At 37.3% G+C, this 13,401-nt stretch overlaps 1 protein-coding gene across 1 annotated transcript; it reads right to left on the bottom strand.

Annotated features, from left to right (window-relative positions):
• Positions 1–2,520: 2,520 nt before the first annotated feature.
• LOC118752744 (mediator of RNA polymerase II transcription subunit 15-like) lies at positions 2,521–4,143 on the bottom strand. The gene is made up of 3 exons (XM_036487622.1): positions 3,427–4,143; positions 3,240–3,366; positions 2,521–3,155 (listed from the first exon to the last, which is right to left on the bottom strand). The coding sequence occupies exons 1-3, from the start codon at positions 3,624–3,626 to the stop codon at positions 2,718–2,720; spliced, it is 765 nt and encodes a 254-aa protein (XP_036343515.1). The 5' UTR covers positions 3,627–4,143; the 3' UTR covers positions 2,521–2,717.
• Positions 4,144–13,401: the final 9,258 nt, after the last annotated feature.

Below are 13,401 nucleotides of genomic sequence, written 5' to 3'. Positions count from 1 at the left end.
TGGGAAAATGGAGGGAAATTTTTGTTTTCGTATATACATGATTTATATTTTAAATAAGTATATATATTACGCAAATACCTCGCATAATTACTAATTTCTATTGTTTTTTGTGTCTAAATCCCGTTAAACTAATCACATGTTTCTTGCCAACAACCAGCAGGGTTGGTTAAGTAGCTAAAAGGAAATTTTACCCGAGTTGAGCGTATTTAATTATTAATTAGTAATTAAATCATTATTCAAAGAAGTATTTCCGAGTTATAGGGCAACAACCTAAATATGGGACGTTCCATACCAAAACGGTTCATGTGTTTGATTTGTTTCCATATATGTAATACTCCTATATTGCCCGTACAATATGATCACAATATCCCCGTAGCGAATGTCATGCATTAGTCACTTAAGAGTCTTATATGGTAGACAGATGAACAAAATTAATTTGAATTAAGGAGCACAAATGCAAATTGAAATTTCACCCTGACAGACGGCAACCTTGTGCATTTAAACAGCTGATATCGAAGAATTTTGTTTCCTGTAATCGCCAAGTGAAAATGGATAGAAGAAAAATTTTGTTATTGACAGCTATTCTGTTCGTAAAAAATCAAGTTTTATTTTGTGAAAAAATTCAGTTACTATTACTTAAATTAATAAATAATAGGGCGCAAATAAATTCTATTTTGAGCAATCACGCGATCCTACGAGCAAGGATTGCAAATGCCCAGTTCGACGTACGGCGGATCTGGAAATTCGTAAGTAAAAATGTTCTTTTATAAAGATTTTAACCATTAGTTGTATCCCTAAAGGACCGCAGTAGCAGATTTTGGGAGCACGATGTCCGTGCAATGGACGACGCAAGATTCAGAGAAAACTTTCATCTCGATAGGAGGGCTTTTCAAAAAGTGTGCGAAAAAGTACGAAACATGGAGAAAATTGATAGCAACCTGAGGCGTTGTATTCCACTCGAAAAGAGGGTGGCTATCGCACTTTTCTCATTGGGTTCTGCAGCAGAGTATAGAACCGTTTCTAGTTTATTTGGAGTTGGCCGAAGTACTGTTGGTGAAATTGTTCTGGATTTTTGCCACTCAGTTTGCGATAATTTTGCGGATTGCATTAATACATACCCTCCAAATCAACAAGAAATCAAAAGAATCGTAGACGGTTTCGCAGTCCTAGGGTTTCCGCAATGCTTTGGAGCTGTAGATGGATGTCACATTGAAGTGCAGCCAAGAAAGGAGGATGCCGTAGATTACCACAATTACAAAGGATGGTATTCCGTGGTTTTATTGGCAAGCTGTGATCACAGGTATGTAAATTTATGGCTGCACTGTATCGCATGCATATGTATATTTTTAAATTATTTGGACTTACTGGTCAAAATTTACGTATATTAACATTGGATCTACTGGAAGAAATAATGACTCTTACATATTTGAAAAAAGTTCATTAAAACAATTTCATGAAAGCGCAGACATTTTCGTACAAAATAGCGAGCTTATTGGCGGATTCAATATACCTGTGCTACTTATGGGCGATTCGGCCTTTCGGTTATCGCGCCACATGATGAAACCATATCCATATGTAGCTAACCAACCAGCTGCTGAAAAACTCTTTAACTATCGACTGTCCAAATGTCGGCGTGTGATCGAAAATGCTTTCGGCCAGCTGAAGGCTCGTTTCCGAAAAATAGGGAGAGGCTTACAAGTAGCACCTAAAACTGTTAACGTTATAATACAGGCCTGCTGTATTTTACACAATTTTTTAAAACTTGAGAACGATGAAGTTTCTTCCGTCTGGATGCAGGATGCAGCAGAATACGGATCAGCAAGGAATCAACCTAATCACACAACAAGAGTTGGTGAAAATGACCTAACAGCAGCGGCTATAAGGAATGCCATTGCTATGAGTTTTCGTAAGTAAAAAGACTCTATTTTGCTGCTCGCAGTAGTTATTTTTATTTAAATTCATTTCCTTTTCAGTTATTTTCTATTCCAATTAACTTTTGCTTACATAAATACATATATATGTGCCTAAAATTAGATTAAAACCAAAATTAAATCAATTTTTATTCTACTTTTTGCGGCATTTTGATAAATTTTGGTAGTATTTGGATTTTTTTTATTTAATGTTTATTAACTTTTTATAAAATTCTAGCGTTTTATACAACAAACAACATAAGTAAAATTCCACACTTCAAAGCTTGTACAAAATCTAGAAAAATTTATAAAACTTTTTTAGCAGAATATTTAGACAATTTTTTGGTATGCAGTTTTCTAAATCATTAAATTTTAGTGTATTAAGTGTATCTTCAGGGCGGCTGAGAATTCGCATTGATTTTTAATAATTTTTTTTGCTGATGGCTCTACGCATATAGAGTATGCGAAAACATTTTCCTTATATGGTCAGCAGAAAGATTTATTAAAAATCAGCTCGAATCCTCAGCTACTTAAAGATGCACTTAATATACTAGAATTTAATGGTTTAAAAAACTGCATACCAAAAACTTGTCTAAATATATTACTAAAACAGTTTTTATGAATTCGAAACTTTGAAATGTGGAATTTTACATATGCTCTTTGTTATATAATACGCTAGAATTTTGTAAAATGTTAATAAACATTAAATAAACAAAAGCCAAATACAAACAAAATTTATCAAAATGCCGCACACCCATTTTTTTTTGTTCATGGGTGTTAAAACATACATATGTATACTACTTAAAGTTACAGTTTTTCCAAAACGCTTTTCATTAAACTAATGAATTCTTTTGTAGCACTACTTTGCTCTTTAATAGCATTAACGCATTCTGCTGTTAAAACTTTTCCGTCGTCTATGACCACTTTTAACAGCTCGTTTTGCTCTTTAGCTAATTGCACCACCTCACCCATATAATTTCTTTTCCTTTTAGAGGATGTGGAAGCTGCAGTCGAAGATATGTTCGAAGTGTCAAGTGGCGAAGAACTGGACAACTCCACCGGCGACGAAAGCGGTGACGAAGTTTGAGGCGATGGTGACGGTGAAGGTACAGCGGTTGGTGACGATGGATGTGCTGCGGTTGATGACGGTGCAGCAGCAGCGTATGGATACGACTGAGGCACTGGGGATGGGGACGCTAAACTCGATGGTGATGGCACCGGCTGCGGTCCTGATGTCAATATATCCTAAAATTAAGAAGTTTTATGTATTTTTAAAGTTTTACAAAAATATATTTACATATATATTTATGTGTGAAACTGAAATTTTACCATTGAAAAAGATTCTAAAATCTCAGCGTTGTTTGCTGCGTTGAAACCGATGATTTGGTGGACTGCGTCAAAATGTTTCCACAGCGAGGGACTCCCACCAGATGGTCCTACCTTTTTCTTTTCTTCTCTGAAATTTTGAGTACATTTGCAATTAGTGTTCAGAATGGTTAAATAGAAAATGACTTACCTATATCTTTGGGTCATGTTTCTGATTTTTATGTGGACCTCCTTTGCACTAAACTTTGACGCCATCTGTGTCGATATATCCGCATATATATGCAGATTGCGCTTCGCCCGTCGCAAGTCATCCGCACGTTCCGCCCATAAATCCAATAGCACTTTCTCGTCGCTGGTGCTCCAAGTACTGCGTTTTTTATCGCTGGCCATCTGAAATTAGATATAATTCATTTTTTTAATATATTTCATTTATTTTTAACAAATTTTTTAAAATAACTTACTTCTGATATGCTTGTTTTCGGATTCTCTTTTAATTATTTCCGTGCTGTCAACCACAGTCACCATTCACAATAGAAAATATATGCCAATTTTGGACAGCGTTGCCAAATGCAAATTGGAAAATCCAGTATAAATGCTCATTTATTTCGTGCATTTCCATCGAGCCAATGCGCATTTGTGAGAGGATTATTCACGAGTTAAAGCAAATAAATGCTGCTAATGCAAATAATCCCATCAATCTGTCTACCGTATTATACGGAAAAGTTACGTCTTAAATGACTTTGGGCTCCGTTTGTAATAAATGGTAATTTCGTCGTTGATGTCATCTGCATGACTTGGTCATGCAGTGATCATTAATGACATTCAAGCGACAGTATCTCGCAATGGACTTTTTATAAGTAAGCGCTGCAAGACATTGTCTGTTATAAGTCTTTGATAGGAGTACACCTGCATGACATTGTCACCAGTGTCATTGTCAGCTATATGTCGTTTAGGATTCACAGCAAGTGCGACGATGTCACTAAATCCTCATTAATGACGATGTCACCGGTGACCATTTTCGCTACTGGAATGTTTTCGATTCGAAATCAAAGAAAGACACGAAAATTTTTGTGATTGTAGAAGTATACGTGTATATTTGTAAACTACTCCATATTTAGAATGAAGTGCCATATCACAACAGGGGCGGTTCAGAGAATTAAACAAACAAACGAAAATTTGACGGTCTCATGTTTCCTTCAAACCGCATGTACCGCAAACGATTTTTGTTCAAAATTAAATTTTGATGCATTAGCGCTCTTTGCACCTGTGGGGAGTTGACTTGACAACTTGAAGAACGCATGGAACGGTCCATAATTCGAAATTTTTTATAGCGAATGTGATATTTATTTACTGCTATCACCGCTAAAAGTGTAAATAAATTCTTGACATACACCCTAAAGTCCAAACATACGCCACAATTATAATTAAATTACCAATTTCTCATTTGCGGGGCGCTTCAGAACCGAAGCATTAAACTTTGCGCCGATCTTCTTATCCTTAATCGGCATTTCGGCAAAAATTTGCTTTCATTTTCTAAATAGGGACTCTCTGTCAGATTTTTGTTCACCTAGACTCTAGGTCCTAGAGTATTTCTGCATCAAGAAGTAAGTTTTGAAAAAAAATCTTAAATTTTTTGCGGTTAGGCCTCGATATGTCGACTTTCTCCGAAGCCCTTCGTTTTTTCGATATCCGAAAAACAGTAAGAGTGGCTCCTTTCTGAAATCTTTATTAAATTGGCAATTTTTTTATGTAATGTAAAGCTATAGCTCAGTACATTTTTTTTTCACCAGAGATAGTGAAAGTTGGGGAAGAAAATATCAAAAAGTAAAAATCCCAAAATAGTCCTAATTTTATGATGGTTCCTTAATATATTTTAACTACATTGCATTTGAGTATAGATAAGCAACTGTCTGGAAGTATTTTACATAAAAAATTTACTAAGTATAGCCTGGTTTGTAGATGCAGTTAAAGAAAATACATGAAAGAGCACGATTTTTTTAAATAAAAAAAATGTAAATACTTCAAAAGCGGGGACACTTTTACCTGAACATTTTTTGTTTATCAGGGAGCTCACCCTACCACACCTACCTTCCCCTAAAGTTTGGCAGTTTGGGGGGGGGAGAGTGAGCTCCCTGATAAACAAAAAATTTTCAGGTAAAAGTGTCACCGTTTTTGAAATATTTACATTTTTTTGAATTAAAAAAAAAAATCGTGCCTTTTCATGTATTTTCTTTAACTGCATCTACAAACCAGGCTATACTTAGTAAATTTTTTATGTAAAATACTTCCAGATAATTGCTTCTCCATACTCAAATGCAATGTAGTTAAAATATATTAAGGAACCATCATCAAATTAGGACTATTTTGGGATTTTTAACTTTTTGATATTTTCTTCCCCAACTTTGACTATCTCTGGTGAAAAAAGTGTACTGAGCTCTAACTTTACATTACATAAAAAAATTGCTCATTTAATAAGGATTTCAGAAAGGTGGCACTCTTACTGTTTTGAATAGAAAAAAAAGTTATAGCCGCTTTTGTGGCAAAGGACTGAGACACGCTAGTAGAGCTGCAAAACTATCGATGGTACTATCGATAGTATCGATGGTTTTTATTTTCCAGAACTATCGATGGTTTTGCGTCACTATCGATGGTCAATCGCACCGGTTTAATTTAGACTGGATGGATCATTCATATTCTTGAGAATATTTTTCACCACTTTCCTTTTTATTTATGTATATATTTGCTCTCTCGCCTACATGGAAAGGAAATTTAAATAAAGTTTTTTTAATGCTTTGGCAAATAAGATATATAATACATAGGAGCAAACAAAAGAAACTTGAGACAACATGAGTCATGTAAAGCATTCATGAATGTTAGTCTACGGGGTCCTTAAATGTCATTTGCTGCAGAAAAATTCTCTGATACTAATAAATAATGTCACTGTGAGTGGACGTGTTTTTTGTGGCGCTGCATTATATCACGCGTATTAACGTAATTACCGGCTTTTAATAAAGTTCTTAACCATATCTGGTAAAACTTTTGTCCGCACAACACCACGGCTGCAGCTGATATTTGTTTACTTTTGCATAATTTTCTCGGTATTCGTCATTCGAATTTTGAGTGAACACAAATATGTCGGGCCAGAGAAAGAGTGCGCGCAATATTCCCTCTCCCCTGCAATTTCCCGCCCAAAACCTGCAAGTCAGAGGAGTAAGCAGTCCTACAACGGCAAGTTCATTTGAGAGGCTTGAAGCAAAGTTAGAAGCGTACATGGCAAACATACTGGCAAATATAAAAGAAAGTGAAGAGCGAGTAATGCAAAAAATGGGTGAAGTATCGGCTGAACTAACTAACTTTAAACTATGTAGCTATGAAAACTATGGAGGAGAGAGTGAGTACGCTAAATGCAGATGAAAGCAGTGACATGAATAAGTTGAGTCAACACTTGGATGAGGTGGAAAATGCACTGGTGTCAGCGGACGCAATTATGTATAATGTTCCGCAGGTAGCCGAAGAAAATTTAACTTCGTTGTTTACTCAACTATGTGAGTCGATCAACCTACATCCACTTCCAATTCGCTCTACTTTTAGTATGCGTCTCAGTAGCAAAAGCGCCAACAACACAAACCCCTCTCCAATCATTGTAAAGCTAAATTCAGCTTATGATCGCTCTCGTTTGTTCGTAGCAGTTGCTCGATTTCTCAAATCTAGCCGAAAGGCATTAACTCGCCGCAATATTGGAATTGATTCTGATGAAAAGATATTTGTTCATGAATGCTTGACAAAAAAGAACCGTGAGCTTATGCGACTGGCTACTCAGCTAAAAAGACAAACGCGGCTGGTAAGTGTATTCTCAATACACATTATTTCACATATTACATCAATATACATATTTCACATCTACCCCATTTCTTCCCTTTCCTTCTATTTGTACTCTGCAGCTGACTGTTTCGCAAGCCTCCCAAACTGTGATCCATATGACTAGTACCTTGTGTAGATACACTAGCAGTAATAATATTAGGCTAGCTCTGAAATTTACGTGCGAATATAATAATGGGTTCAATATTTGCCACTTTAATGCTCGAAGTTTATCGACTGATAAACTTGAATATTTAAACTTTTTGTTACGGGAAATAAATATTGATGTGGTCTGTGTAACTGAGACATGGTTCAAACCTTGTATTGCTAACTCTGCTTATGCTCTTTGTGATTTTTCTCTGTTAAGGAATGATAGGTCCACTGGTCATAGAGGGGGTGGCATTGCCATTTATTTCAAATCCAGTCTTAAATGTAAAGTCGTTCATAAATCTGTCTGCCCTGAAACAATTGAAAGTCTTTTTATAGAGTTTAGTGATAATGTTCAACGGTGTCTTGTAATATGTGTATATAATCCCCATAGGTCTAATGACTTTACCACTATTTTTTCAAAAATATCTGAACTGTCCTTGAGCTATGTAAATGTCCTCGTCTGTGGTGATTTTAATGTCGATCTTCTCCTGGATAATGTTAAATGTAGGCAATTACTAAAAAACTTTACCAATTGTGGATTAACTGTCGTAAACGAATTTGCAACACGTTTTGCTCCACACTGTAAGCCAAGCATGATAGATCTCTTTGGTGTAAGCGATGTAGACCAATTTTCCTTAGATGGAGTCTCTGACCATAAACTAGTATTTTTATCTTTTAATATTGAATTTAACAAAGAATTGTCAGTTACCAACCTGACGTTCAGAGATTTTAAATGTATTGATAAAACACCACTGAGTGACGAAAGTATATCACTGGAATGGAACTCTTGCTGGTTCTTCTCGAATTTGGATGATAAATTAGATCAATTTAATAAACTGGTAAAATACTTGTATGATAAATATGTCCCTCTACGTACTATAAAAGTGAATAATTATAAGAGACCGTGGTTCACTAAGCACATTCTTAATCTTATTAAGGATCGAAGTAAGGCCTATAAATATTGGAAGCAATATCCTTCAGACGAGTGTTGGAATGCATATAAAAATTTGAGAAATAAAGTAGCTAAAGAAATACGTTACAGTAAAAGAGTCTATCTGGAAAATAAGCTTGATACAAAATTACCCTCCAGAACATTGTGGAAAAATTTGAAATCTATGGGAGTCTGTAATAAAGATTCAAAACCTTGCGGTCTTGGTGCGGATGAGATTAACCATTATTTCATTGGCGCCAATAATAAACTTACGAATTCGCACTCGTTCAGTTTTAATCAAAATTTGGTTTGCAAACCCTCATGTGAATTTTCTTTTAATACGGCCAGTGAGGACGATGTTGTAAACAATATTTTTGCTAGCAAGTCAAATGCTACTGGTATAGATGGTATCAGTCTACGTTTCCTTAAGCTGATTATCCCTTACATTCTTCCGACACTTACACATATCTTTAATTTTGCCTTAACATCATCCTCCTTTCCAAACCTTTGGAAGATTGCAAATATTATTCCTGTTCCCAAAGGCGAGTCTTGTGACTCTCCCGAAAACTATAGGCCTATTAGAATTTTACCTGTTTTAGCCAAAGTTTTTGAAACATTTATTTCGTCCCAGATAGTTCTACATTTGAATAATCATAACTTGTTGAGTGAGGTCCAATCTGGTTTTCGGTCAAGTCACAGTTGTTCTACAGCGGTTTTGAAGGTAATGGAAGATATTCGTCCTGCTTATGATGACAAACTACTCACTATCCTGGTGCTATTAGATTTTCCTAAAGCCTTTGATACCGTAAAGCATGACATTCTTCTTGCAAAATTGAAGTACTATTTTGGTTTCAACTCTACTTCGCTTAAGTTTATGGAAGCGTATTTATCAAACAGGTACCAACAAGTGCAATGTGGAGAAACACAGGAAAATTAATTCCGGTGTACCGCAAGGCTCAATCCTGGGTCCTATACTCTTTAGTATATTTATAAATGATATTGTTCACTGCTGTCAAAATGCTTATATTCACCTGTATGCCGATGATACACAGATCTACTACTCGCGACCTATTGGACTTGGGAAAGACATTGTGTTTCGGTTAAATGAAGATCTAAGGAGAATAGAGATCTGGGCTGAAACAAATAGCCTCTGCTTATATGCTGCCAAAACGCAGGTTATATCTATATCACCTCATTCTTTTGATCTGAGTTGTCTATCGCCAATTATAGTGGGGCAAACTGAGTTAAAGTTTCGACATGTTGTGACTAATCTGGGCTTTAAAATTAATTCTCGTCTGACTTGCACAGATCATATCAACCACTGTATCTCTAGAATATACTTTATTTTAAGAAACCTTTGGCATATATGATATTGCCTACCAAATAATACAAAATTGAAGCTAGTTCAGTCACTTATCGTTCCCCATATCGCGTATTGTGAAATAGTGTATGGAAATCTTGATTATGAATCGAAGAATAAATTAAAAGGAGCTTTAAATATATCATATATCATTGCTCACCGTAAATATTCTCGGTTATAGCATCGAAAGTTACTTAAGTTATGGCAATATTTTATTCCTATTCAAACTGATGAAAAAAAGATGCCGCCTACAGGGCCACGCTGCGATCGGGCGCAACGCGCGCTATGTGGGACCGCTATAGGGATCTGAAGAGGGAAGCGAGACGTATTTGCCGCAACAAGAAGAGAGAGGCAGAAATACGTGAGTGCGAAGAGCTTGAAATGCTGGCCGACAGGAGGAATGCCCGAAAATTTTACCAGAGAGTTAGGCGACTTACGGAAGGTTTAAAGACCGGGGCGCACTCCCGTAAGAACAATAATGGCGACCTAGTAACTGATGTCCAGAGCGTACTTAAATTATGGAGGGAACACTTTTCCGCCCTACTAAATGGTAGCAGCACGGAAAGTTGTGGAGAAGAAGAACCCGAGCCCGCAGTCGATGATGACGGAGTCGACGTTCCACCGCCTGACTATGACGAGGTACGTATAGCAATAACGCGGCTGAAAAACCACAAAGCCGCTGGAGCTGACAGCCTGCCACCTGAGCTATTCAAGTACGGCGGCGAGGAGTTGATAAAGTGCATGCATCAACTCTTGTGCAGAATATGGTCAGATGAACGCATGCCCGACGCCTGGAGTTTAAGTGTGCTCTGCCCAATCCACAAGAAAGGTGACCCCGCCATCCGCGCCAACTACCGCGGGATCAGCCTTCTAAGCATAGGTTACAAGGTCTTATCGAGCGTATTGTGTGAAAGACTGAAGCCCACCGTCAATGAACTGATTGGGCCTTATCAGTGTGGCTTTAGACCTGGCAAATCCACCATAGACCAGGTATTCACAATACGCCAAATCTTGGAAAAGACCCGCGAGAAAAGGATCGACACTCGCCACGTATCTGTCGACTTTAAAGCCGCTTTTGACAGCACTAAAAGGAGTTGCCTATACGCCGCTATGTCTGAATTTGGCTTCCCCTCAAAACTCATACGGCTGTGTAAAATGACGTTGAGCAATACCACCAGCTCCGTCAGAATTGGAAAAGACCTCTCCGAGCCGTTCGCCACAAAACGGGGTTTCAGACAGGGTGACTCCCTTTCATGTGACTTCTTTAACCTGATGTTGGAGAAGATAATAAGAGCTGCAGAACTGAACCGCTCAGGAACAATTTACTACAAGAACGTGCAATTGCTGGCTTATGCCGATGACATCGACATCATCGGTAACAAAAACCGCGAAGTCTGTCCTGCCTTTTCTAAGTTGGATAAGGAAGCAAAGCGAATGGGTCTGGTGGTAAACGAGGACAAGACGAAGTATCTCCTGTCATCAAACAAACAGTCAGCACATTCACGACTTGGCACCCACGTCACTGTTGACAGTTACAATTCCGAGAAAGTAGAGAATTTCGTTTACTTGGGAACCAGCATTAACACCGATAATAATGTCAGCATTGAAATCCAACGCAGAATCACTCTTGCCAACAAGTGCTACTTTGGACTGAGTAGGCAATTCAGGAGTAAAGTCCTCAATCGACGTACGAAAACCATGCTCTATAAGTCAGTCATCATGCCCGTGCTGGTATATGGCGCAGAAGCATGGACAATGACAACATCCGATGAGGCGGCTCTTGGAGTGTTTGAGAGAAAGATTTTGCGGAAGATTTACGGGCCTCTACGCGTTAACGACGGCGAGTACCGCAGACAATGGAACGATGAGCTGTATGAGCTTTACAATGATATGGACCTAGTGCAGCGAATTAAAATACAGCGGCTCCGCTGGCTTGGTCATGTCGTTCGAATGGACACCGACGCTCCAGCTCTGAAAGTATTCAACTCGGAACCCGCTGGTGGTAGCAGAGGAAGAGGGAGGCCCCCACTGCGATGGAAAGATCAGGTGGAGAAGGACTTGGCTTCACTTGGCGTTTCCAATTGGCGTCAGTTGGCACAGAGGAGAAACGACTAGCGTGCTTTGCTGAACTCGGCGAAAATCGCTTAGGCGGTTACGGCGCCAAAAAAGAAAAAGAAGAAATACCAAACATTAATAGCCTCAAGATTATTTTTTGTTAGTGCTATCAGAATATGGAATTCACTACCAAATTCAATAAAATCTGTAAGTTCGATTCAATGCTTCAAAACAGCAGTTGCAAATCTACTCAAAAATTAACTATCCACTTCCCATCCTCTGTCTTTTCAAGTTTTCTGTCTGTCTTCTATCCCTTAGTGTTAGTTATAATATAGCAAGAATGATATGTAGTTCATATAATTATATTATTGTCTTAGCTTAAGTTTGATCTTGTAATTGAAATTTTTGTTATTAGTACGCTTAAAGACTTCGAGTTTTACTGTACTTACAAAGTAAATAAATGATTGATTGATTGATTGATATATTACCCATCGCTAAAATTATCAAAGGTGTCATCTTTGTCTAAAATAAAGGCGCGAAAAAGTGGCATAAAGTAAAAATAATTTTAATTTCAATATAAAAGAAAAATGCAAAGTTTTTAATAACACACATACATATGTATTTTTATTTAGGTTGGTGATGTAGACGGGTTTTAATTGACGGAATGGATAAATTCGTCCAATCTGCTAAAAGTAAGAGTACATTAATTGTGTAGTACGTAGCGTAATTATTTTATTAAATATTTGTATTTCTGTACAGCATCCCGTGAAGATACCTCGGTAAATATTGATTCTTGTAGCGAATCCGATTCTGAAAGAAAACGTTTTAAAAGAAAGAGAGTGGGCGCATCCAACGTGTGGAAGTTTTTTGAGCCATCAAAATACAAGAGATTGGCGAAATGTCTCCACTGTGGTCGAGAGTACAAAACTAGTGGTAATACTACCAACCTGTCGGATCATTTGAATCGCGCTCATCCTACCCTCAATAATTGTGTAAAGCCGATTAATACCATATGAGCACATTTTAGTAAGTCTGAAAATTACGACCAAATTTCGACGCGTAAAAAAGAACTTGATGTATCATTAAAGAAAATGGTCACATTAGATGTGCAGCCCTTTCGAATTGTTGAAGATGTAGGTTTCCGAAATTTTGTTAAATGTTTAGATCCCCGATACGTGTTGCCTAGTCGAACAACTCTACAAAATGTGTTGTTAAAGAACATGTACAGTGATGCTAAAATCAAATTACAAGAAATTTTAATGTTGGTTACTTAACCGTCACATGCCACTTTGTTACGGAAAAAATGAAATTACAGACAGCAGTATTATCGACCACAACTTTATTAACAACCACAAATCATTCCGCTGACAATATCGCGAATTCGTTACGCAATGTTTTATCGGAGTGGGGCGTTCTGGAAAAAGTAACTTGAAGCAATCATATATTTCCTAAATTCTAAATTACTTTAATTGTTCATTTCATGTTTTATTGTTTGTTTGCTGGTCAATGTAAACATCACGTAATGTATTGTAATAGATTTCATAAACAATTGCGACCCTGCGGGGTTTTGTGTAATAGTGTAACAAACTCCATTTTGTGCAGCGCTTGCAAACACACTACGGCAACCCCTGTTGGTTTTCGTTTGCTTGCGTTCGAGTTTGCCGACGATCGACAATTCAATTCGCTTTGAGCTTGCGAAGGCATAAGACGTGTGCGCACAATAATACTTTGGGCAACACGCCGAGCACAAGCAAAGACTACAAAGTTCAATAAAGTATATGTAAAGTATATGTGTACTGCGTTTTATTTGT

Source organism: Rhagoletis pomonella, unplaced genomic scaffold, assembly GCF_013731165.1.
Source record: "Rhagoletis pomonella isolate Grant_MI unplaced genomic scaffold, Rhpom_1.0 Rhpom_scaffold_01804, whole genome shotgun sequence".
Classification (NCBI taxonomy): Eukaryota; Metazoa; Arthropoda; class Insecta; order Diptera; family Tephritidae; genus Rhagoletis; species Rhagoletis pomonella.
This window is presented reverse-complemented; position numbering and strand designations above follow the sequence as displayed.